The sequence below is a fragment of the Schistocerca gregaria genome, chromosome 7 (assembly GCF_023897955.1).
Source record: "Schistocerca gregaria isolate iqSchGreg1 chromosome 7, iqSchGreg1.2, whole genome shotgun sequence".
NCBI lineage: Eukaryota > Metazoa > Arthropoda > Insecta > Orthoptera > Acrididae > Schistocerca > Schistocerca gregaria.
The window spans coordinates 74,732,872-74,756,599 of NC_064926.1; the positions used below are offsets into that span (position 1 = coordinate 74,732,872).

The following is a 23,728-nucleotide window of genomic DNA, read 5'->3' on the forward strand; positions in this document are numbered from 1 at the left end:
GAAGGCTGAGGGACAAATTGGGGATAGAATATAAAATTTAATTTATTACGCAATAAAATTCACCCAAGGTACTGGTAACACATAACTTGTTCAATTTAAATGTACATGAGCTGATTTAACATGAATCATCAACAAGTTATCTAACATCAAACAATCTGCAAATATGAGATTTAAACTTTTCCCAAAATTTTAATGCTTGTAAAATGTTATTACGAAACAGAGAAAATTACCAAACTAGTAACTGTATTAAGCCTTACATAACCTAATGGTCACAATGGCTTACAGGTTCAAATGCCTCTGAGCACAATGAGACTTAACTTCTCAGGTCATCAGCCCCCTGGAACTTAGAACTACTTAAACCTAACTAACCTAAGGACATCACACACATCCATGGCCGAGGCAGGATTCGAACCTGCGACCATAGCGGTCTCGCGGTTTCAGACTGTAGTGCCTAGAACTGCACGGCCGCTCCGGTCGGCTGGCTTACAGGAAATAATATCACAGACGTATAGTAATATCTGCCCATTCAGCACTTGTGTACCACAATGATTCACAGAACCAACTCATATAGTTAAATGCTAAATATTACCCACAATGGCGCTGGCGCTATAATCTTACGTAGCACACCGATTTACCAAGACAATTCAATTCATGCCAAGTACAGTCTGGTCCAGAGTAACGAGTGCCCTCCCACTGATTAAACTGCTCAGCATCAGTAATGAACTGTCTTACAAGGCAAGCACATTCAGTTCAGACATGTTAACAAGACAGTGCCTCCATTTGAATGTTATCACAGAAATCCATCAAAAGGCTAGACGGTGGTTCGAAAAGGATTGATAACAAGTTAACGCACTGTTGGCGGTTGGCACTAAACACCTGGCGTGCGATAGATGTGTGGGCCAGAAATCACGTTGCAACAGGGGCCGTTAACAACAGTACCCACAAAACTCTTTCTAAAACCACACTGTGAAATGACATCAAAGGGGTTTCCAAAACAGTTTAACACTAAACAGCAGTGAGTAAGAGAAAAGGACCAAAAAACTAACACACACGGCACTTACAATTAGACCTGAATTACTCCAGCTGTGTTTAAGAGGCTTAAACATTAATTGATGAGCGTGATAATTTCAGCGTCCCTTAACTGACATAAGTTCAGCAACAAACTGAAATGCAATTTAAAGACACTCAAGTAAGGGTATTGTGAAACACTTCATCAACAATTTAAGCAAACACGCCCATATAGGCACTCCATTTCATACTTAAATTAACCAGGGCACAAGTCAGTATTTCGACACGCGACGTGGGAACACTCACTGATCAGCAGCGCATGCCAGAATACGACAGAAAGAAGTCTCGCTGTAACTCCACCAGATGGAGATGCACCAAACTAACAGCTCACCTTTAACAAAAATAATCCAAATGCCGGTAATAAGATAGTGGCCAGAATAACACCAGCCTGAAGCCACAGCGTGAGGAAGGCTGAACCCGTAAACAGAATGAACGACAGCGAGTCACTGCAGCACCTCCTGTTCCGCTGCTCGGCCGGCCCCAGTGCAACAGCCACACTCACTCCACTTGCCGACGCGACTCCCGCGGTCTTCCGGCGTCGCTCCGCCCAGTCCCGCACGTCTCTTTCTCTGCCCGAGACTCCCTTTTGGCTTCCCACATGGAATCCCAGAGGGTGCACCAACCTGCGCACCGCAAGGGAATCGAAAGAAATCGAACACACTACACCGGAACAATCAAATCGCAGGAGTACACGGCACAAACAGCTGCGGGCCTTTTTACCCCATCAGAGGATTCACCGGCTTACGACACTCTTCTCAACCAAATCAGCAAATGGTGGGGGAGTGGGTGCAACCTCACACTAATAAGTGTATGCATACTGCCACTTTCTTTGTAAATTTATGACAGTATTGTATTCACTGAAATAACATCACATACCCCCTCAACCCAGGAAGCTATGTGTTGTTTCTTGCTTCCCTGCTGGGTGCCTCAGTTTTTTTTTGTCAGGCACTGTAGTTTAACGTGCTTTCCCTATAGAAGCGGTGCGATGGAGTCTGTAGCATATTTCTGAATTCCTCACGTAGTACTAATTCTTCAAAGTTGGGAAGTCGGTTCCCATGGGACAACTTACATACCTGTCAATTTAGGTGTTTCAGCGTTCCCGTAACAGTCTCACGTGCCGCAAACAAACCTGTGACTATTTGTGCTGCACTTCTTTGTATACAGGGCGTTCCTACAGTGAACGTAACAAATGAGGGGGCTGGCAGAGTGGGTCACAAGAAGCAACTTTCACGTGGCAACCCAAGTCTGCATTCCTTAGCGTTCGGCGCTAGGCGTTATTTAATAGCGTTGCGCACCGCCAGGGAGGTGGGCATGCATCCCACCAGCCATCTCGAAGTGGTTGAACTTTCCGGTATTTTCTGGGGCACGAACGCGTTGCGTTTGGCGGAGCAAATGTCTGTTTGATATGACGACGCACAGAGGGCGGCATCTGTGCACACTGCAGAGTCTGGTTCACCCCGCGGCAGTGTGTCAACAAATGGGGACACTCTTGTGTTTACTTATGTTCGGAGAGGACGGGGAATGGAGCCTTTAAGAGGGAGGAAAGGGCACACATTCTCTGTGCTTATAGGATGGGAGATCGAAACGTTGTCGCTATTCAACGGCTGCATGTTTAGCAGTTTCCAAACCGTCCACTGCCTGGTACGTGAACGTTTGCTGCCATCCACACCTCCTTAAGAGAGACGGCGGCACCTGAGGCGAGCTGTCCACTGACGAGGTGTGGCAGTGGCAGACGTGTACTTAAGACCAAACCGAAACCTGATGCATTCATTTTGTGACAGAGAATTTGTGGAGGAGGCGTTAGCACTGCTACAAAACACGCCCTCAACAAGCTCGCCGAATGTTTCTCGGGAAATGGTTGCAAGCCATTCCGCGGTCTGGCGTGTGTGGAATGAAGAAGATTTGCACCCTCACTGCCTTACGAAAGTTCAAGGGCTTAACCCAGACGATTTTCTGTATCGCATTGACTTGTACCAGTGGTTTTTCCACAAATGTGCCATTTAACCTGAATTCCCACACTTTATACTTTTTACGGATGAGACATTCAACAGCTACAATCAACATACGTGGGCACGTTTTGCCACATTTGTTCGTGCTCATCAAGAGCGCATCGTCCTCAGCGTTTAGTGCAGGTTGGTGGGCGATAATGGCCGGCCGTGGTGGCCGAGCGGTTCTACGCGCTACAGTCTGGAACAGCGCGACCGCTACGGTCGCAGGTTCGAATCCTGCCTCGGGCATGGATGTGTGTGACGTCCTTAGGTTATGTAGTTTTAAGTAGTTCTAAGTTCTAGGGGACTGATGACTTCAGAAGTTAAGTCCCGTAGTGCTCAGAGCCATTTTAACCATTTTTTGGGCGATAATGTGGTTGGTTCATACAGACTCCACCGACGACTGACTCCAACCAAATACTTAACAATGTTAAGGGAAACACTGCCAGAGTAACTGGAAGATGTCTTTCTCAACGTGCGACAGTTCATCACGTATTAACGTGATGGTATAGGTCACACGGCAGGTCTGTAAGCAAATATGATTTCTGTTACGTGGAACGATTACAAGTAGATACTACATGTTTTGTTAAATGCGTCTAGAGATTATAAATTTTGTTAGGTGCGTCTGTGGTGTAATGTAGTGTTTGTGTAGTTCATATCAAAGTCTGGGGAAAGCTAAGGAAGGCTTTGACATTGAATATGGCAAAGACAAAGAGCAAATTTAGTCTTTGTTGAATACAGTCAGAGGGTAACGTTCATTATCATAATAGACAATAAACGTTGAATAATGTTTTAGTTAAAGTGGTTTCTTCTTCATTATGTTCTTCTTATTTTTCCTTTTTTTCTTCTTCTTGTCCACTCCAAGAAGTAGACTTCTTGCCTGTTCCGATCTCATTCTAGGCATCTTTTTCGTTGTCTTCAGAGATATCCCTTTCCTTCTGGTTTGTTGTTCGATACTTGCATCGTTTGTGTCCTTTTTGGTGTCCTACCGGTACGCTCTAGCCATTTTACTCTCTTTTATTGTATTAGTTCGTTAACTGAATAAATTCTCTACTGAGCTCTTTTTTCAGTTCTCGTATGATTCATCAAGATAAAATCTTTCATACGTCTAGTAAATTTCATTGCAGTCGCCATTGTACTTGGTCCTTCTTGCTACCTTATGTTTGACGAACCTGAGCCGTACGTCCTAACAGCTGTATCCATTACTGTACAGGGCGGTCAGAAAGAGTCTGAAAAACTTGTAAAGCTGTTGCAGAGTAGGTCGTGCTGAGAAATAATTCTTAAGAAAAAAGTCTGACACGTTACTGAATTTCCAATGTAATTAGCATTGGACTTAGCCGATCAGGCCATTGCGTGTACAAATTCCAGCAGCCCACCAGAGCTTGTGTCATCAAACGTGTTCTTTGTTTCGTTTCCTAAAACCGAACAGGACAGCAACACAAAAAAGTTGAAATGGGACGGTTGTAAGTATCGAAGCCGAGGCAAAGGCAGAAAAGCCTCGTCCGCTATCCAACTGGCACTAATTGCACCTGGCGAGCCTCTTGAATTTGCGCGCACAACGGTCGGATTGGCTGACTTGAATGCTAATTAACTCGGAAACGGCGCAACGTATAGAAATTTTTTGTTAATCACTATTTCTCAGTACACCCTACAGTACAACATCCTTACAAGCTTCCCACACTGTCTCCAACCATCCCGTATAAAACGTTGTTTTGATTTCTTTCGGCACTTTGTTGCCTAGTGTTCACAATCTGATATTTATTTTATTTAATGCGTGTGTTATTTTCACGCTGGTAGTTTGAAGAAGTTAAAATGGGAAAACTTATTCTAAAAATAACCTTCTAACACAAGTGCGGAACTTTAAAATTTACAGCGTTAGTCTCCCTGTGTGAAATATTTGGTATGGCTCCTTCCATTTATTGTCGCCGTAACGTATTGCCATTGCGAGAGCCTGAACACTCACTTGTAAAATTATTTGGTTGTCAGCGAATATCATGATATTTATCCAGTAATCTGATCCTATTTTAACGTCTCAGTCGCCTTGGTTTTCTACCGTTTAACAATGTAGCTGTATCAAACCAGTCTCAGGACAACAACAACAACAACAATGTTGTAGACATGAACACTGTGAGCTAATAGCTACATCCTCGTCTCCACCTCCATTAATTGTAATAGTTCTCCCTTTCACTGTTTAGTAAGATTTGTTTTTCTTGCTTTTAATAACTTTTATTAAGTCCTTGGAATGCCCTCGTCTTACCGAGCGAGGTGACGCAGTGGTAGCACACTGGACTCGCATTCCCGCGTCCGGCCATCCTGATTTAGGTTTTCCGTGATTTCCCTACATCGCTCCAGGCAAATGCTGGGATGGTTCCTCTGAAATGGCACGGACGACTTCCTTCCCCATCCTTCCCTAATCCGATGAGACCGATGACCTCACTGTTTGGTCTCTTCCCCCAAACAACCCCCGCCCCCCCCCCTCCCCACGTCTTCCGGAAATATTCCACAACTTGTCAGCTGATCTGTCAAGTGGATCTCAACGAAGAAACAAATACACACAATTGAAGCTGCAGCAGTGATACTTAAGATCTTTGGTATGATATAAATTTGAAGATCACGAGAAGAACAGTGAGTAAAGAGAGGAGCTCCATGTTCAAGGAATAGTAGATAATACCCAATAATACAGAAGGAAATAGCATGCCCACTTACTTCATATGGCTCAATGTCGAACGGGTACGAGAACTCATAACTGCAGGACGAATGGTAGAAGGAGATTAGGATTGTCACGAAGAAGATGGTGTAACCAGCTGCACACTTCTTGGTTTCGAAACAGGCAAAGAAGTCTTGCCCGAAAATGTGTATTGTGATGATGGTATTATATGGTCCAGCACTCGACACTTTTAGAAAAACGTGAGAGATGAGACTTCACGTTCCACGAGAGGTGAAGGTATCCAGTAAGAACACACGGAAGGACGAACATCTTTGGCACCGTCCTGTTGTTATAAAATAGTACTTTACTAGCTGAAAAGGACTCTCTAGGCTTGATCTTTCTTTCTGTGTGGAGACACAGGCTGTGAGTTACTAGGTGTACTTTTGATTTAAGGAATTGTTTTCGGTAAAATTTTCCCGCGTACTTTTGTTCATGTATTTCTAATTCTCTGGTGGCAGCACACACAATTGTACCTGTAAGTGAAAACGGATAAATAAGGGAACAAACGCGTGCACGCACAGCTTCCCACTACGTCTACGTTCAGGAGTCTTACGTGAAAACTGAAAATTCTGCATCAGAGTTGTCTGCCTCATAGTTTCATACCAAAACTGTAATTACTTGTGGGCTTTCTTCCATCATAGTAAAACCCGAGAATTTTGTTGGCAGGAGTCCGCCTAGTACCAGTCTACTAAGAAGCAAAGATGTTTTCGCTTTCGCATTCCCATCTCTCCGCTTCTATATTCGTCTTACGACCAACAGCTTCCACGTTCTAAGAAATGTATTGGAGTCTTGTCCTCCCTGTAAGGCTTTTGCGTTGATGTATTCCCGTCTCATGTTAGAATATGAGTTCCACATTTCTCAACAGATGACCAATCATTCGCATTTTATTTTCTGCAACAGATTTCCAAACATTCACATCTCATTGTAAAGACGTCGTCAATTCTGACCCCTTCAATCGATTTCATTTTGAAAATGGTTCAAATGGCTCTGAGCACTATGGGACTCAACCGCTGTGGTCATGAGTCCCCTAGAACTTAGAACTACTTAAACCTAACTAACCTAAGGACATCACACACATCCATGCCCGAGGCAGGATTCGAACCTGCGACCGTAGCAGTCTCGATTTCATTTTGAGAATGCTCCTGTAGTACGGTATGACAAGAGCGTTCCTTATCTTAGCTCCCTCTCTTCAAGAAGTCCACATCTAACCACAGACACGAGCTTCCAGAAACATCTCAACTGTTACATTTAGAGACAAAATTAAAGATTTTTTTTTTTTTTACAGAAATTCGACTGCTAACTTCTTCTTTGTCGTTGCAGTCTTTAGTGATAAGAGTTCCTTGACAAATAAATGAGTTCAACATGTAGTGCATATCTGATATGCACTTCATCTTCAGGTCGATCTTCTTTGTTGTAGACCAATACTTTTGTTTTTTACTTACCTACTTTGATCAAACGTTCTTCACGTATAACTCTTAATAAGGTTTCCTCTTTTTCAGCTAAAGCAGCTCTATCATCTCAGGATATCTACGAAAATAGTTCTAATCCTGTGCCTTTTTAATGTTTCCACCCATCGTATCGTTGCGATCGAAACTGTGGACCGTTATCTGAAATAACACTTTCACATGACCTTCCTGTGTCAAGAAATCCCTCTCGAATGCTTTCGAAACAGTCACTGCTGTTGCTTTGCCACTGGCGTGCGTTTCACGTATTTCCATAACAGCAAAACCGTAACAAAAACCTTTTTTTGACCTGGGGAGGGACCTAGAAAGTCGCAGAACGCGAGCTGCTTTGATTTCTTCACAGTAGTCGGAAACATAGGTGGCTGCATACGTTGTGTCGAGGGTTTATCTTTTTGGCAGTCCTTACACTTCGCCAACACCTTCCTAATCCTTTCATTATTGTATCTAGGTATAAATTTCTTTCAGTTTTCTAAGTGTGTCATCTAGATTTATTAAAAATTGTTTATGACACTTATTTATTCTTTGCGAACGTCCATCGATGCGAAGCAAATGGTACCAGATGACTTTTTATTCAACACGCGGCTGTGTGCGGCACTCTGTAGCACAGCGAGTACGAGTACGTATGCAAATGACAGCTCCGTGCGGTTAACACGAGAATAGCGGTGCTAGGGCAAGGGGACAAAGGACCGCTGGTGGCGCGACTTGCGAACAAAGGGCGCCAACCGACAGCCGGCCGATCAAAGGAGCTCGCTACGAATATCGGAATTAGCAAGCGTCCATGCACTATTGTTATACCAGGAAACGGACGCCCTATTCAGAATGAGGGACGAAACGCACGCCGGAATGAACAAACGGATCCGGCCACAAGCAATTCCGTTACAGAGATTTGAGCCTAAAGTGCACGCTATCCTTTCTTTGGATGCTATAGAATTTCAGAAAATATAGTGTGGTAAATATAGAATACTGTATTTTTCTATTTTCATCGAAAGTTTCCCATAGAAAGTTTTGTCCGTACACTACGGTATAACCACAGAATTTAAGTACCAAGTCCCCTAAAAACATGTACCTTGTTCCGGAAATACGTTCTTCGATAGTTTTCTCGAGCTGCATCGATATTGGACTAATGTGGAGACTTCCAGTCTTCAAAATGACACTTACCTTTCGACCAAACCCAAATTATTTTCAGCAGATGATGTCCAACAGCATGTAAATATTAGGAAGAAAAGTCACATTTGAAAACCACTGAGCGCTTCTATTGAAACAGAACATTATTCATTGTCAGTGTCGGACAATCAATTTTCATCAGTCAACAAAAAATTACTGGGATTATCCTTTATACTATGTTGTGTGGTTCATCTGTAACTAGACCGCATATAGGACTGTGGTGGGACCTATTCTTGAGAACTGCTCGAGCGTTTGGGATCCGTACCAGGTCAGATTAAAGGAAGACATCGAAGTAATTCAGGGGCGAGCTGGTGGATTTGTTACCGGTAGGTTCGGACAACGCGTAAGCGTTGCTGAGATGCTTCGGGAACTCAAGTCACTAGAGGAAAGGCGGCGTTCTTTCTAAGGAATAGTATTGAGAAAGTTTAGAGAACAGGGATTTCAGGGAGACTACAGAACGATCCTACTACCGCCAGCATACGTCACGCGTAAGAACCACATGGATAAGAATTCTAGGAATTATACGGAGGCATATAGACAGTCGTTTTGCATTCGCTCTATTTGCGATAGGAATAGGAAGGGAAATGATTAGTAGTGGTACAGGGTACCCTCCACCACGCGCCGTACGGCGCCTTGGGAAGTATCTGTGTAGCCCTAGATGTACACTCAGACATGTATTCGTAGGAGGTACATAGTTGAGTGTTCCATTTTCTGCAGAGTAGAACATGGGGATACACACAGTTAACTGACTTTTGGTCTTCCCCTGCCATACACGTACCAGGAAGAGTATATTAGCAGCGCACGGAGCTATACACTGGAGAGCCAAAAGAAACTGGTACACCTGCCTAATACTGTGTAGGGCCCCAGCGAGCACGCAGAAGTGCCACAACACGACAGTGGCATGGACTCAATTAATGTCTGAAGTAGTGCTGGAGGGAATTGACACCATGAATCCTACAGGGCTGTCCATAAATCCGCAAGAGTACGAGAGGGTAGAGCTCTCTTCTGAACAGCACGTTGCAAGGAATCCCAGATATGCTCAATGATGTTCATGTCTGGAGAGTTTAGATGCCAGAGGAAATGTTTAAACTCAGACGTGCTCCTGGAGCGGTCTCATTGTCCTGCTGGAATTTCCCAAGTTCGTTGGAATGGACAATGCACGTCATTGGATGCATGTCAACTGTCTGAGTCGTAATTAGACGTATCAGGGCTCCCATATCTCTCCAACTGCACACGCGCCACACCATTACAGGGCATCCACCAGCTAGAACAGTCCCCAGCTGACACGCAGGGTCCATGGATTCATGAAGTTGTCTAGTCCGACGAGGCGTTTCGAGTCATCAACAGTCCAATGTCAGTGTTGACGGGCCAGCCGGCCGATGTGGCCAAGCCGTTCTAGGTGCTGCAGTCTGGAATCATGCGACTGCTACAGTCTCAGGTTCGAATCCTGCCTCAGGCATGTATGCGTGTGATGTCCTTAGGTTAGTTAGACATAAGTAGTTCTAGGTTCTAGGGAAGTGATGACCTCAGATGTTAAATCCCATAGTGCTCAGAGCCATTGTAACCATTTTGTTGACTTGTCCAGGCGAGGCGTAGAGCTTTGTGTCGTGCAATGATCAAGGGTACACGAGTAGGCCTTCGGCTCCGAAAGCCGATATCGATGATGGTTCGTTGAAGGCTCGCACATTGCGACTTGTTGATGGGCCAGCATTAAAATCTGCAGCAGTTTCCGGAAGGGTTTCAGTTCTGTCACGTTGAACGATTCTATTTAGTCGGTTGGTCCCGTCCTTGCAGAGTTTTTTTCCGGCTGCAAGGGTGTCGAAGATTTAATATTTTACTAGATTCCTGATATTTACGGTACACTTGAGAAATGGTCGTACGATAAAATCGCTACTTAATTTCTACTTCGGAGATGCTGTGTCCCATCGCCTACTACAACACCAAGTTTCACTGTGAGGTCTTGCCCACTCGTCTCGTATAGGGTGCCTAAAGGATGCTGCGGTCTCGGAATGCTATATAACAATTCAAGCAAATCACATTAACATTCTTTATTACAGTAAAGAAGATAGACAATACTTAACTTTGTATTACAAGAAAGTGTCGCAAGCGGTGGGCGACAGGCAAACAGGCAGTGTCTTTGTCTATATACTATGTCCATACAAGCAATGGATACGGATCACTAGTAACTGCTGTCCGCCACCGGTAGCTGAATGGTCAGTCTGCTTTCCACCGGTGAGCGGCGAGGACGTCTTGTTTACGTCCCGTCCGCAGAGTCCCGAGCGCGCGTAGTTTGTTTACTTCCTCGCCGCAGCTAATACTCGCGTCCGTTAACACTGAGTCGCCATGGCTCATTCGTACAGAAAAGCTACCATCAAGATCACCTTCCAGCCCGACTACGCACGACCACGAGCCTTTGAAGTAGAACTATTCATCCGTGACGAAGTTCAAATACCAACACAGCACATCATCGGTATCCACCTATCCATCACAAGTAGCGTCGTTTACGTCAAGATGGTCGATGACGAATTATGTCACGCAGTTGTGAACAGATGCGCGAACACTCTCAAGTTCAAACACTCCGATTGTCACATCGGAGAGGTTACTGTTGACCATGCTGGACTAGGATTACGCACAATAAGAGTCTTCGAACTCCCTTTCGAAGTACCACCGGACGTCGTTACCTCAGCTTTCCGCCCTTATGGGACGGTAATTAGTCACGTGGCCGAAAAATGGAACACCTTCGAGACGTACCAGGTCCTCAACGGCGCCCGTCAAGTGAAAATTGAATTAAAGAAACATGTGCCGTCCTACTTAGTCATAGGTAGCTGTCGAGCAATAGTAATGTACGACGGACAACCTCGTACTTGTTCTGGTTGCGGCCAGGAGGGTCATGTGCGCTCGGCGTGTATTCAACGTCGGGTTACACAACTTCCATTACATGACACGACGCCACCTCCTACGCTCACGGCCCTCCACCTCAATTACGCAGAGGTGACACGATCGACTGTCATGACAGACAACCCCCCCCCCCCCCCCCCCCGGAAGACAGGAAGCGTTAGAATGCGCGCCTGTCGCTTGTCCTGGGTTGACCAACACCATTACGGTGTCTGCAGAGGTTGCAGAACGCCGCCCATCTACTCCACATGAAGATTCGAACGAGATAATGGAACTCGACGCTAGGGTTGTACCGACCTCTGCCTCCTATATCTTCCCGACGCTAGATGAATGGCAGTAACGGTGCAAGGCGTCCGCTTTATCAATGTGTACGCCCCTTCCGGAACGATCGCCGTCGTGACCGATCGCTCTTCTTCTCAGAAGGAATAGCACCCCTTTTTCATGGCAGGCACCATGACTTGATATTAGGCAGCGATTTCAATTGCACCCAAGCACCTAAAGATCAGCTGCCACGCCATTCACCGTGCCCCGAACTTGGGACACTCATCGGCGATCTTCAGCTGGTAGATACATGGGAACATGTTCGAGGAAATAGATCAGGATACACCCATTTCACGAGTCACTCTTCTAGTCGCATCGATAGGATTTACGTCTCCCGTTCTCTCGCGGCAACGGTGAGTGACGCGGGGGTGTGGCCAGTAGCCTTTTCTGATCACGAGGCCTATATATGTGCCTTCACCCTTCTTCGCCAACGGGTGTGGCGTAGCCGACATCCCTGGAAATTAAACCTTGCTCATCTCGCTTCTCCGGATTGTCGACGCGCCATCGAAGATACGTGGAGTTTGTGCGTCCGCCGCCTCGCAACGTATCCTACGTCGATTAGTTGGTGGTTAACCTGCGCCAAGCCGGCCTTACGGCGAACCTTTATTACGTATGGTCGTGAGACTGCTGCTTGGAGGCGGCAGACCCTTGATTTTTATTTCACCGTCCTTCGTGAATGCTCCTCCTTGCCACCCACACCGGAACGACAGTTGACAGTTCAGCGTGCGAAAGCGTAGATCGTGGCCCATATGCCCCGCCACCTCGAAGGGACGATTGTCCGAGCGCGAACACAAGACAGACTCGCAACGGAACGACCCACCATGTACCACGTCATCCGAGAACGTACACTGAAAAGACGGGCGCTGATACATGCCATCACCACTGAGGACGGCCGTCATCACACCACACAACGCGATATTGCTCCAGCCTTCTTCGACCATTACGCACGACTTTATTCTGCTCAATGTTCCGACCCGACGACGGTGACAGCAGTCTCACAACTGGTTTACGGCGTTGTCCCACAGGATTTACAAACTGAATTATTGAACGACATTACGGAAGACGAAGTTATCGACGCCATCGGTAAAGGAGCTGCGAATAAATCTCCTGGCCCGGACGGGCTCCCTGTGGAGTTTTATAGAACTTTTCATTATTTACTGGCTCCCAAGTTAACAGACATCTGTCGGGAACTTATGTCCCCCGCGGTGCCGCTCCCTGCGACCTTCGTAGAAGGAATAATTATACCGGTTCACAAACCTAAAGGTGGGGCTCGAATACAAGATTACCGCCCACTAACACTCGGCAACTGCGACATGAAGATATTCACCAGACTGTTAGCAAACCGTCTACGACCGACCCTACCTTAATTAATCTCGCCAGATCAGACTTCCCTAGGGGGTATCAACAACATCCACACAGCACTGTGTCGATACCGTGACTTAATAGCCCTAGCCAGGGCACGCCGCATCCCGGGAGCGCTGGCATCACTAGATTTTAGCCAAGCTTTTGATCGAGTGGATCACGCGTACCTAACGTCCGTTTTCCAGCATATGCAGTACCCGCAGCAATTCACAGACGTCGTGATGCGCCTCCTCCGAGGGGCGACTTCCAAAGTGCTCGTTAACGGGCGTCTCTCGCAGTCTCTCGCGATTTTCCGCTCCGTGCGTCAAGGCTGCCCCTTGTCGACGTTACTATGTGCTCTGGCACTGGAACCGCTCCTCTGTGGCCTCCGTCAACGGCTCACCGGACTTACCCTACGTGACGTCACATTTCGCTGTACAGCATATGCAGACGACCTGGTTCTCGTGTTCCGCAATCGCGACGATGTCAACAGAGCACTAGAATGGATTACCACGTACGGTGTGGCTTCCGGCAGCTGTCGCCAAATCAGTTGCCATGGCCATAGGAGACGGGTTGACCCCAGCGTGTGTCGAACCCCTACAGCTTCGTGGCACTATCAAATGTCTCGGAATAGAGTTTCACAACGACATACGGCGCACTGCGGCTCTTAACTACCGCCGCTTATTACAACACATTCGGGTCCAGATCTTCAACCTTCGTCTGCGGACCCTGGACATTCTCCAAAGGACACACTTCGTCAATGTTTACCTCGCATCGCGCCTTCCACATATAGCGCATGTTCTCCCAATACCGTTACTGATGGCTCGACGTCTATTAGCGGCATTCGGAGCTTACGTCAGTACAGGCATGCTCTTCAAAGTCAGTTATGAGTCCCCAGAAAGGGGAGGTCTTGGTCTAGTCCATGTCCACGACAGAGCCACCACCCGGAAAGTTTGACAGGTTTGCTGTTGGAGTCCTTGGCTCCGCCCTCCCTTATGCCCCCTCTGACGACGCAAGACATATCCCCACCCTTCTACTACTTCGGGAACTTTTACATTGAACACAGCTATGTCCGTATCGCAGTAGCACCGACGAAACAGGCGTCGGCGCGGGATATATATCATGTCCTACAGCAGAGGCGCCCACCAAACATCGTGGAGACTAAAAGCCCTCAGATAAATTCGAGGGTGGTGTGGAAGACGATTCATGCGGTTCCACTGGACACAGGCGTCCGATCCACATGGTACATCACAGTCAATGGTAAACAGATCATCCGATCACGCCTCCACAAGATCAACATGGTGGAATCGCCTCTCTGCGTAGACTGCGGGATACCAGACACGGACGAACACCGTCTCACATGTGGCGCGGCAGAAGACGTATGGCGCTTGGTGTGACAAATTTTGTCGTATTTTCTACGAGTGACTCCGGAACACATTACACCTCGGTTTCCGGATCAACAGTATTTCCCGCGCGCCAAGACCAACGCTGTTACGTGGATCCGTGCGCATGCGGTACACTACTTATTTCACGATGGACCTAAAGATGTATTCGACTAATGGAACTACCTACAAGAACGTCATTGCAAGATCGTACGGAACCCAAAATACGGACAGTATTTTTCTAATTACTTAGGGAGTGCCCTACGCGACCCTCCACGCAGCTGGATCATCAGCAGGTAGGAGAAGACATCCATTGAATGAGCTGACAAGAGTAAGTTCGATTCTCGGTGGAATAACATGATATACGTGAAGACGTACCTGGATGATGAAGTGTAAGGAGAGTAGCAACTCACCCTTCTGCATCCTGTATGAAGCATTCTTTTCTTTTTCGTTTTCCCCATATACACTCCTGGAAATGGAAAAAAGAACACATTGACACCGGTGTGTCAGACCCACCATACTTGCTCCGGACACTGCGAGAGGGCTGTACAAGCAATGATCACACGCACGGCACAGCGGACACACCAGGAACCGCGGTGTTGGCCGTCGAATGGCGCTAGCTGCGCAGCATTTGTGCACCGCCGCCGTCAGTGTCAGCCAGTTAGCCGTGGCATACGGAGCTCCATCGCAGTCTTTAACACTGGTAGCATGCCGCGACAGCGTGGACGTGAACCGTATGTGCAGTTGATGGACTTTGAGCGAGGGCGTATAGTGGGCATGCGGGAGGCCGGGTGGACGTACCGCCGAATTGCTCAACACGTGGGGCGTGAGGTCTCCACAGTACATCGATGTTGTTGCCAGTGGTCGGCGGAAGGTGCACGTGCCCGTCGACCTGGGACCGGACCGCAGCGACGCACGGATGCACGCCAAGACCGTAGGATCCTACGCAGTGCCGTAGGGGACCGCACCGCCACTTCCCAGCAAATTAGGGACACTGTTGCTCCTGGGGTATCGGCGAGGACCATTCGCAACCGTCTCCATGAAGCTGGGCTACGGTCCCGCACACCGTTAGGCCGTCTTCATCTCACGCCCCAACATCGTGCAGCCCGCCTCCAGTGGTGTCGCGACAGGCGTGAATGGAGGGACGAATGGAGACGTGTCGTCTTCAGCGATGAGAGTCGCTTCTGCCTTGGTGTCAATGATGGTCGTATGCGTGTTTGGCGCCGTGCAGGTGAGCGCCACAGTCAGGACTGCATACGACCGAGGTACACAGGGCCAACACCCGGACGAGGGGGACACTGTGACCAGGCCTCGGGTTACGACCCCTGATCACTCTGCCTTCCCCGCCCTCCCCCACCTAAAAAAAAAATTATCAGAGCGACGGAATGTCAATCGTCAGGGCCCGGGTTCGATTCTCGGCTGGGTCAAAGATTTTCTCCTCTCAGGGACTGGGTGTTGTGTTGTCCTAATCATCATCACTTCATCCCCATCGACGCTCAAGTCGCCGAAGTGGCGTCAAATCGAAAGACTTGCACCAGGCGAACGGTCTACCCGTCGGGAGGCCCTAGTCACACGGCATTCTTTTTGTACTAGTAACTGCTGTCTTAGTGCTCTCCTGCTGCCGGTCTCATACTGTGCAGCCGAGGCTGGCAGGAGCGGAGCTTACTTATATTCTCCTCTTTTACAGACCGTTCCTGTCGTGGTGTGGTCCTAGTCAGCGAGCTACTGGGTCACATCGTCTCACAGCCTTCTCTGCTCTTGCGTTCTACACCTTCGTGCTGGCGCTTATGGTTACACAGGAACACCGACCGCATTGCCGTGTTCCGCCTGTTTACATATCTCTGAACTTCAATACGCATGCCTATACCAGTCAATTCGGCGCTTCAGTGTGTAAGGTGTCAGGCGAATCCAACACCTTCCATGAAAACCCTGACATGATAAGCAAATCCAGTAGTATGTCACACAGCTCCGAATAAATCGTGACATTAAATTAACCAAAGTAATACGAGTAACGAGTGAGCAAATGGAATACCACAGACTAACAAGAACGCCTAAATACATGTCATACCTTCCCAACGTGAGACAGACGCAGTTCCGAGGGGAGAAACGAGAAGAGAAGCCAAGAGCAGAACCGTGTTAAGCTGAAGGCCCTACGATAAGGGACGGACACCCACGTCTCCAGCTAAGCGCTAGGTCCTCCCCCTAGCCCATGTTAAAAGCTAGAGCCCTCCAGAAGAACAGTATAGATCTTACGATAACACAAAAGGGGCCACACCACCCGCAAGTTTTAGCGTGAGACTTTTTCGCGTCTTTGTTACGTTAGGACCACCCCCCCCCCCCCCCCCAGCCAATGTTAAAAATAGAACCCTCCAGAATAACAGTATAGATCTTACGATAACGCTAAAAGGACCACACCAGCTACAAGTTTTAGCGTGAGACTTTTTCGCGTCTCTGTCACGTTGCTAACTTTAAAAACATTGCCCACCACGAAAAGTATAATGTTTCTCATTGGATAGACAGAATTTTTGTAGGCGGAGCTTGAGGTTAACATTGAGACCCTGATTGGTCAGATGAAAACACAGCCAGGTAGTTTTTTTTTAAACCAACTTCAGTAAATTGTAGTAAGGAGAAGTTAGGAAGTAGTTGCTTCCGAGACAGCGAGGTGAGCGGAGCTGTGCTGCCTTCCGCCCCCTGACGAACACCGACAAGGTAATGAACGCACGCGATGCCGCATAACAGCGCATAAAGCTTCACTCAGAACTGCAGAAATCTCATCTGTTACTCCCCCTTTTTGCGTAATACTAGTGTCGATCGTCAATTAAAGCTCATGGTGTTCACATTTGCCACTTGATGTAAAAATCTGAAACGCGATGATTTTTCTGTTATATAGTTATTGAGAAGCCACAACAGCCACTGTAATTTACAAGTTAGATAAGTAATTAAAGATAGAGGGTCACTGAAGACCATTTTGATAGTTTTCTCTCTTGTGAAACTTAATTTAAACCTAGATTATAGATGTGATATGGCATAGTTCATCCTTCGATCCATTGTAGAACTTGGAAACCCACTCAGGGAATATTCGTTCACATTTTTGTTGAACGCAGTTGGTTTTTACCATCCTGTATTAAAACATTTCCTTTTATCAATAGCGAATTTATGAATAATGTTTTGTGAGTAAAATAAAATTTCCAATGGTAAACTTAACTGCTTTTTCGCGGTTATTTTACAAGTTAACTAAAAATAGGAAAGCCTTGAACCCCTTCCACTAAATTTAGTTAGTATTCAGATTCTTTTACAGGGAGTGCAGTGGAGCTGACGCTGAGATCTTTAAGTATTTGGTTATATCATCGCTAGTCTCACTGAACTCTTCTGATTTCTACATGTCATGTGTGGTCTGGCGTCTCCTTACCAGCAACAGGTGCCAGGTTCAAACTAGTCAATTCCCTAAAAAACACGCACAGAGCGTCGTTGCGCGAAAGTGGTAGGGAGACACGATATAGAACAAACAGACACCACCCAGAATGTTGGAAGTGTACGTTGATGTTGGCGCGGTTGGCGAACTAGTACAGTAGCTTATAAGTATCTGTGTCGTTGAATTCTAATGAGGTTTGGAGGCTGATCGGAAACAGATGAACAAGAGCACGAAGACTGCTAGCAAGCACTTCTACGTGATACATATTACGAGTTCTAGTAGAAGTACATAGTTTGGATCTTTCTCCCCTCCGCAGACACATAGAGGAGTGGTGCGTCCCCCATAATGGGAGCGTCACTTAGTTGGTGACGATGGAGGTGTACGTGTGTGTTGCAGTTCTGGTCGGCCTACGTGCCCTGTTCGGCGCAGCACTTGGACGCCGTGACGCTCGTGCTGGAACAGGTGGACGTCATCCGCAGGCTGGTGGAGCGCTACCCCAGGGACCTGGCCCTCGTCACCAGCGCCAGAGGTACGTTCAGTGACTCTGTCCGCTATCTCAAACCGTAAGACGCTTACTAGCATATGCGGCGCGAGTTTGTCACACACAAGACCAAGCTGATTCTTGTATTACACAAACATCCCAAGGTCAAACATGATGCAGAAACGAGGGGTAGCAATAGCTGTAAAAAATCCTCAGTATTTCCTTACGAACTAGATCCTACTATATACTCAGGAAGTTTCCTGAATGAGATTTTCACTCTGCAGCGGAGTGTGCGCTGATATGAAACTTCCTGGCAGTTTAAAACTTTGTGCCGGACCGAGAATCGAACTCGGGACGTTTGCCTTTCGCGGGCAAGTGCTCTACCAACTGAGTTTCCCATGCACGACTGACGCCCCCCCCCCCCTCCCCCCTCACAACTTTACTTCTGCCAGTACATCGCCTCCTACGTTCCAAACTTTATAGAAGCTCTCCTGCGAACCTTGCAGAACTAGCACTAATCTGTCAGGAAGTTTCATATCAGCGCACACTCCACTGCAGAGTGAAAACTCATTCTGGTAACATTCCCCAGGCTGTGACTAAGCCATGTCTCCGCAATATCCTTTCCTTCGGGAGTGCTAGTTCTGCAAGATTCGCAAGAGAGCTTCTGTAACGTTTGAAAGGTAGGAGACGAGGTAATGGCAGGAGTAAAGCTGTGAGGGCGGGGGTGAGTCGTGCTTGGGTAGCTCAGTTGATGCCGGCACGGTAGCTCAGCGTGTTCGGTCAGAGAGCCGGTTGGCCTCTGTAATAAAAAACTGAGTGAAATGATCAACCAACGAACTTCAACAGGATGTCTTGCGACGTCCGCAACAACCAAACACAACGATCAATAACGAAAAAAATTTAAAAAATAATAGTTGGGAGAGCAGCTGCCCGCGAAAGGCAAAGGTCCCAAGTTCGATTCTCGGTCACGTACACATTTTTAATCTGCCAGGAAGTTTCATATAGTCAGGAAATTATTAGTTTTCTCTTGAAATAATGGTTAACCATGTGTCATCCATGTCGGACGTTTAGAAACTGTGAATGTCTACGGCATAAAAAGATAAAATAATTACTTGTGCGAGACACTTTTATTTTCTCCCAAGATGTGTTTACGTGCTCCCTTCCTCGCCTTCAAGTGGCTTAGTGGTTTACGTTACAATTTTGCTTTCTGGATATATCTAGCTGTCTGTTTTGAGCTCCATTTCGCTAAAAAATAAGATTGAATTGCCTATGAGGTTGGATTTACAGATTTTGAGCAATAAATGAAAGTATTTACTAGATGTTCCCACAGAAACAACACAGGCAGTCCAGGGACTGTACAGATTTGGAAGTGATAGAGCATTACCAGATCACAATGAGGATCAAAGGTACAAATAACTGTTATGTAAATATTAAATGTTTACAGCCTCTTCGCATAAATATGTAATTATCGCAGGAAGAAAACTTATAAACCATATACTAGCATATTTATTTGGTAACACTACCGATTCCAGTGTATTACTTATTGTTTAATATTGACAATGCCAGTGTCGTACTGCGATAAAAAGTTCAAATCCGAACATATTACGAAACTAGAAGTATGTTGAAAGTCGCGAGCTCTTTCTTAGGTGAACGTTGCGAGCACTATCTTCTTATCTCGTGTTTTCTACTGAAAATCTAGTGCTTGTGCTTTTGTTAACTTTACCGTTACAGAGATCGCCTAAACTTTTTTTTTAATTGGTTCTGTGCGCAACTTGGTCTTTCTGCTGCCACTGCTTGATCTGCTGCATTCCATTATTTAACAAAAACATAAAAAACCGTTTATTCATGCTGAGTGCCATGCATGTCCTGTATGGCGACTCCTGCTGTTGCTGCGGCTGCGGCTGCTTACTGGAACTACATATAATGCAAGAGAAAGGGTTTGGTCAAATCTGAACTTGATAAATGATAACCCAAACAAGTAATTCTGAAAGCGATTCTTTCTCATTCAATTAACAAAATGCTAGAAGCTCTTTCAACAATCGCTTTGTATGTAAATCTACCTCCAGTGGCATTACATATTAATCAAACTTTTGAGACAGACTGAAATACTTACCAGTTAAATGTATAGTGAAACAATTCCGTGACAATTACAAAAGAAGTCAATGACAAACATCAATACTTAATCTATTCACCTAACAATGGTTTCCCTTAAGAATTCAACTCCTATCATTATTAAAATTACCGTCTGCTGCTACGCACATACACAAACCCTTTTCTTTAAATTAATAAGCGCGCTGCAAATTATAAAAAATATCAGCTCACAACCAAATCCTGTGTCGCTGCTGCAGACACTGCCGAGTACGGCAGCTCGGCGACGACCCCTCGCCCATCACACGTGCGCACCACAGCAGACGGGCTCCTACACTGGCCTCCAAACTGCCACTAGTTAATCCGTGCGCTGCGAAGCGCGACAACAATATCTTACATTCCTGAGCTTGTGTATGCGCGCTGTAGCCAACCTTTACATCCTAAGAGAGTATTGTCAACTCTCAATGTATATTTGTATGTTTACATGTTTCATGTCTCCTCCTAAATCAGTGGGCCGATTTCAACCACACTTGGTACACGTATCACTTAGTGTCAGGAAAGAATTGCTGTAGGAGTGAGAAGCAGCTGTCTACCACAGGCATGCGGGTGGGTGTGTGAAAGCAGTGTAGCCACGTCGCACGAATATTCACATTTTATTCGTCCGGTATTTAACAATGCTTAGTGCCTTGCAACAGGGTTTACACATACTTTCAAATCTTTACAAAACTTTTTCTCGTTGACAGCCCCCACACAATCATGAAGTAAAAAGCTTATCGCTTATTCATGCCATTTTAAATTTCGGGCAACCGCAGAGAAATTTCTAAATTTTGAATGAAATGATCAGCACTAGCTGTAGTATACATTTTACTTAAAGTCACACGATCGATTTCGCGCCTCAAGTGATAAAGATTATTTTTAGCAATTGGCTTACAGTCACTCGTTCATGTTAATTTGCAAACAAACAGGGTACTGAAAGCAGTAGCCCATGCTTAAAACGAAGGAGAAAGCAGAACCGCTCTACAACAGGTAAGGTTGCTGAAAGGCACCAGGCAAGGCAGTATCGCTGCTCATGCAATATAACTGCCACATCCAGCGTGACGTTTTAGTTTATAACTTCTTTACTAATAACTGTATTCGAGACACATTTTGCAGATTGCATTCAGATATACCACTGAGTATATCACCAAAAGTATGTCATTGTGCGACACATAGTTCAGGTGATACGGTATCATAAATATTGAGCTGTGTGAAAATGAAGCTGCACGGGGAAATTCGCTAGAAAGTGTACAAATACGTGCGAAATATGTTGAATTTATGTGAAATATTTTTGACATGTACGTACGCGTGTAAATCCACGGATAAAAAACTAGTCAGAAGTTAAGGATGTGCACTCGATCCCTTGCACCGTCTGAAAGGGATCGAAATCGCGGTCATCGGATCACACTATATGTCTCTCACCAGTTTCTCTGTTGTTTGAACCATTTCAGACGTGACTTCATTTGCCGCTGTGCGCAGTTGCCGTTTTCGGGGCACCCCCCTCCCCCTTCAAACTACTGTTACGTGCATTATTACCGATTGGAAACTCGGTAAGTTGGAACTGTCAGCATCTTTCTTACAACCACTGTTGTCACACCGTCTTTGAGACGCCCTGCTTAACCCGCAGGACAGGACAGGTAGTTTAAATTGTGAAAAGGGGCCCGAATAAGGGGCTGTCAGTTACACTTGAACATACAACGTTATTATTTAATCAAATATTACAAGAGCCCCAAAGAAATTTTTTTAAACTAACAGCTTTAATCTTTGGGAATTAATTACCGGCTGAAAGCCACTTTAATTTAAAAACGGCTGAAGGCCAATAACTTAAAACGCAAGCATAATCAGAAGTTTAAAAGGCAAGCCTTATCTTACAACAGTTCTTTATTTAGGCTGAAGGCCCAAAGAATCTGAGATTTTCAGAGCAAACAATTTCAATTCAAAATTGGCTGAAAGCCCAACACTTAAGGCTAAACAACATTAAAATATTTTTTTTTATAAATAAGGCCTTACGTAAAACAGTTCTTAATTAGGCAAAGCCTTATCTCAAAACAGTTCTTTAATTTGGCTGACGGTCCAAAGAATCAGACACTTCAAGAGCAAACAAGTTAAATTCAAATCGGCTGAAGGCCTAACACTTAAAACACCATAAACTTATTTTTAAAAAAAAAACCAAAGGCCTTACGTGAAACAGTTCTTCAATTTAGGCTGAAGGCCGTAAGAGCAAAACAACTCAAACTGAAATCGGCTGAAGGCAAAACACTTAAAATCAACCTACATTAAAATTTTTAAAATGCCAAAGGCCTTACGTGAAAAAGTTCTTTGGACTAGGCTGAAGGCCTCATGAGCAAAACAAACTCAAAATCAGCTGAAAGCCCAACACTTAAAATTCAACAACATTAAAATCTTAAAATGTCAAAGGTCCTACTTGAAACAGTTCTCTGAATTAGACTGAAGGCGTAAAGAATCTTACGCTTTAAGGGCAAAACAACCTTAATTTAAAAAATAAAAAAAAATCGGCTGGAAGACATGCAAGTATAAAAAACAAGAACAAATAAGAAAAAGTACACTCAAGGGCACTCAGATGTTCGAGGGATTCAAACACTAACGCTCGCTTAGGTGAGACATGCAGTCGGCCCAACCACTCACGATCCGACGACAACCCAACCGACCGACAGTCAACGGACCCACCGACAAGATAACTTCCACTTCACCCGACCAGGGCACAACAGGGAGTTTAACGGAACAACGTAGAAGATATTGGCGCCCACAACCAATCATACATGGAGCTGTCAATCTACACACCGTGCTGGTCAGCAACAACACGATTAGGAAAGTACACTGCCTGAAATTTACGTCAATGGCCAGGACAGGTAACTGGAACGTTAACGGCCACAAGGCAGAAGATTCCGCTGGTGCACTTCCAACAGCCGAAAACGAACTCTGAACGACACAATGCGTACAGTCTCGACTTGCTGGTAGATTAAATCAACTGTCGTGTCCAGGGTTGGTGAGCCACGCACCACGTAGCAATGGGACAGCCTCACACACTCCCACACCGCGTAGAGACCGCCAGCGGCCCCGGCCGAACTACGTTCCTCTCTGCTCCGCGCCAACCGACCGACTGCCAGAACCTGGAAACGGTGAAAGGCCCAAATATACGTCGGCCGATGAGACGACCAACCGAACGACCAACCAACGGTTGTCTTGCTCCAATCTCCCTCCGTCCGACAGTTGATGTGTGTCGCCAGCGGTCAGCGAGCACTGGCTGTCGGTGACTCACCAGCGCTCCGTCTCCCGACTTCCTTGCTGCTAAGTCCCGACTGCACTGCTGGTCCATCCCGAACTGACTGCCACACGACGACCCGGAAATACTATCGGTCGC

At 46.1% G+C, this 23,728-nt stretch overlaps 1 protein-coding gene across 1 annotated transcript in view; it reads left to right on the forward strand.

Annotated features, from left to right (window-relative positions):
• Nucleotides 1-23,728, forward strand: part of LOC126282290 (dipeptidase 1-like) — a 240,283-nt gene that overhangs the window by 68,897 nt on the left and 147,658 nt on the right. Inside the window, exon 3 of the mRNA XM_049981942.1 lies at nt 18,138-18,270. Within this exon, the coding sequence (XP_049837899.1) occupies nt 18,138-18,270 (133 nt within the window). The remainder of the gene's footprint in view (nt 1-18,137; nt 18,271-23,728) is intronic.